This window comes from Mus caroli, chromosome 7, assembly GCF_900094665.2.
Source record: "Mus caroli chromosome 7, CAROLI_EIJ_v1.1, whole genome shotgun sequence".
In the NCBI taxonomy this organism is placed as follows: Eukaryota; Metazoa; Chordata; class Mammalia; order Rodentia; family Muridae; genus Mus; species Mus caroli.
In genome coordinates, this window is record NC_034576.1 from 29507469 (window position 1) to 29508726 (window position 1258).

The 1258-nt window shown below is 50.7% G+C and overlaps 1 protein-coding gene across 4 annotated transcripts in view; it reads right to left on the reverse strand.

The window, feature by feature from the left end:
- Window positions 1-1258, reverse strand: part of Wdr62 (WD repeat domain 62) — a 40427-nt gene that overhangs the window by 20877 nt on the left and 18292 nt on the right. For all 4 annotated transcript variants that reach the window (XM_029479685.1, XM_021166570.2, XM_021166569.2 and 1 more), the window contains exon 11: window positions 628-806. In XM_029479685.1, the coding sequence (XP_029335545.1) occupies window positions 628-806 (179 nt within the window). The remainder of the gene's footprint in view (window positions 1-627; window positions 807-1258) is intronic.

Here is a 1258-nt window from a genome sequence, read left to right on the forward strand (position 1 = left end):
AGCATCTTCTAGGTAGACACACCCACACACCCATGAGACACACAAAACAAAAATAAAACAACCAGCCGGGCGTGGTGGCGCACTCCTTTGATCCCGGCACCAGGCAGGCGGATTTCTGAGTTCAAGGCCAGCCTGGTCTACAAAGTGAGTTCCAGGACAACCAGGGCTATACAGAGAAACCTTGTCTCAAAAAATTGAAAAAAAAAAAAAAAAAAAAAAAGAAAACCAAAACCAAAACCAAACCAAACAAACAAAATTAGTGAACAACTTTGAACTTTGTGAGGTGGGTAGACCACCTGGGCCTTCCCTGCTCTACTGCACTGAATCCTCAGGGCCCATGCCCTTACAGCTGGCTCCTCCCACTGACCTTTAGCTTCTGTGCCCAGTGCCTGGGAAAGTGTTCCATAAATCCCTGACCAGTGAGGAAGCTAGTCCTCGAAGCTGCTGAGGTCCTGGTAGCTACTATGACTTCGGACCTTCAGGAAGCCCCTTCCAGTTGAAGTCCTGAGTGCTGCTGGTAACTGGATTATATCCATGGTCCCAAGACCAGGACTCTTCCCCAGTGCCCTGAGACTCCCCCATGCTAGGTCCAGGAGGGGAACACCAGACACTATCAGGGCCACTTGCCTCAGATTTCCACTGCGGTCGCCTGAAGCCAAGTGCTGGCCGTCAGGACTGACCTGCATGACTCGAACCCCAGCTTTCATATCCATGGGAGTGCCGTTCTCACTGCCCCGGTCTGGGAAGTGAGACAGGTCCTGCAGGTGCTGGATGTCATTCTCTACATAGACCACCTTCAGCAGAGACTGTGGGAAGAGAGGCAATGGTCAGTATTGCAAGGAGCTTACAGCGGCTCTGTGCTTAGCGCCTCCCACAGCACAGTCCTTCCAGTTCAAGAGAGGAGCTTCCTTGCCGTTAGAGGAGATGCTAGGCACTAAGAGATTGCTTGGGTGGTCTTTTTCCATCTGGCCACATGAGGATGACAGCTATCTTACATGACAAAATGAGATGGAGGACCCCTGAGTCAATAAGCTGCCCCCAGACCTTTTGAAACAAATGTGTGAGTGTTCTGCCTGTCTGCATGCGTACCAAGCATGTGCTGTGTCGAGGACAGAATCAGTCTTTGCATACTCTGCAACTGGAGTTAACTGGTTGTGAGCTGCCATAGGATGCTGGGAACTGAACCCAGGTCCTCTACAAGTGTTCTTACCTGCTGCCCCACCTCTATAGCCCACACGGCCCTTTTTTTTTTTTTTTT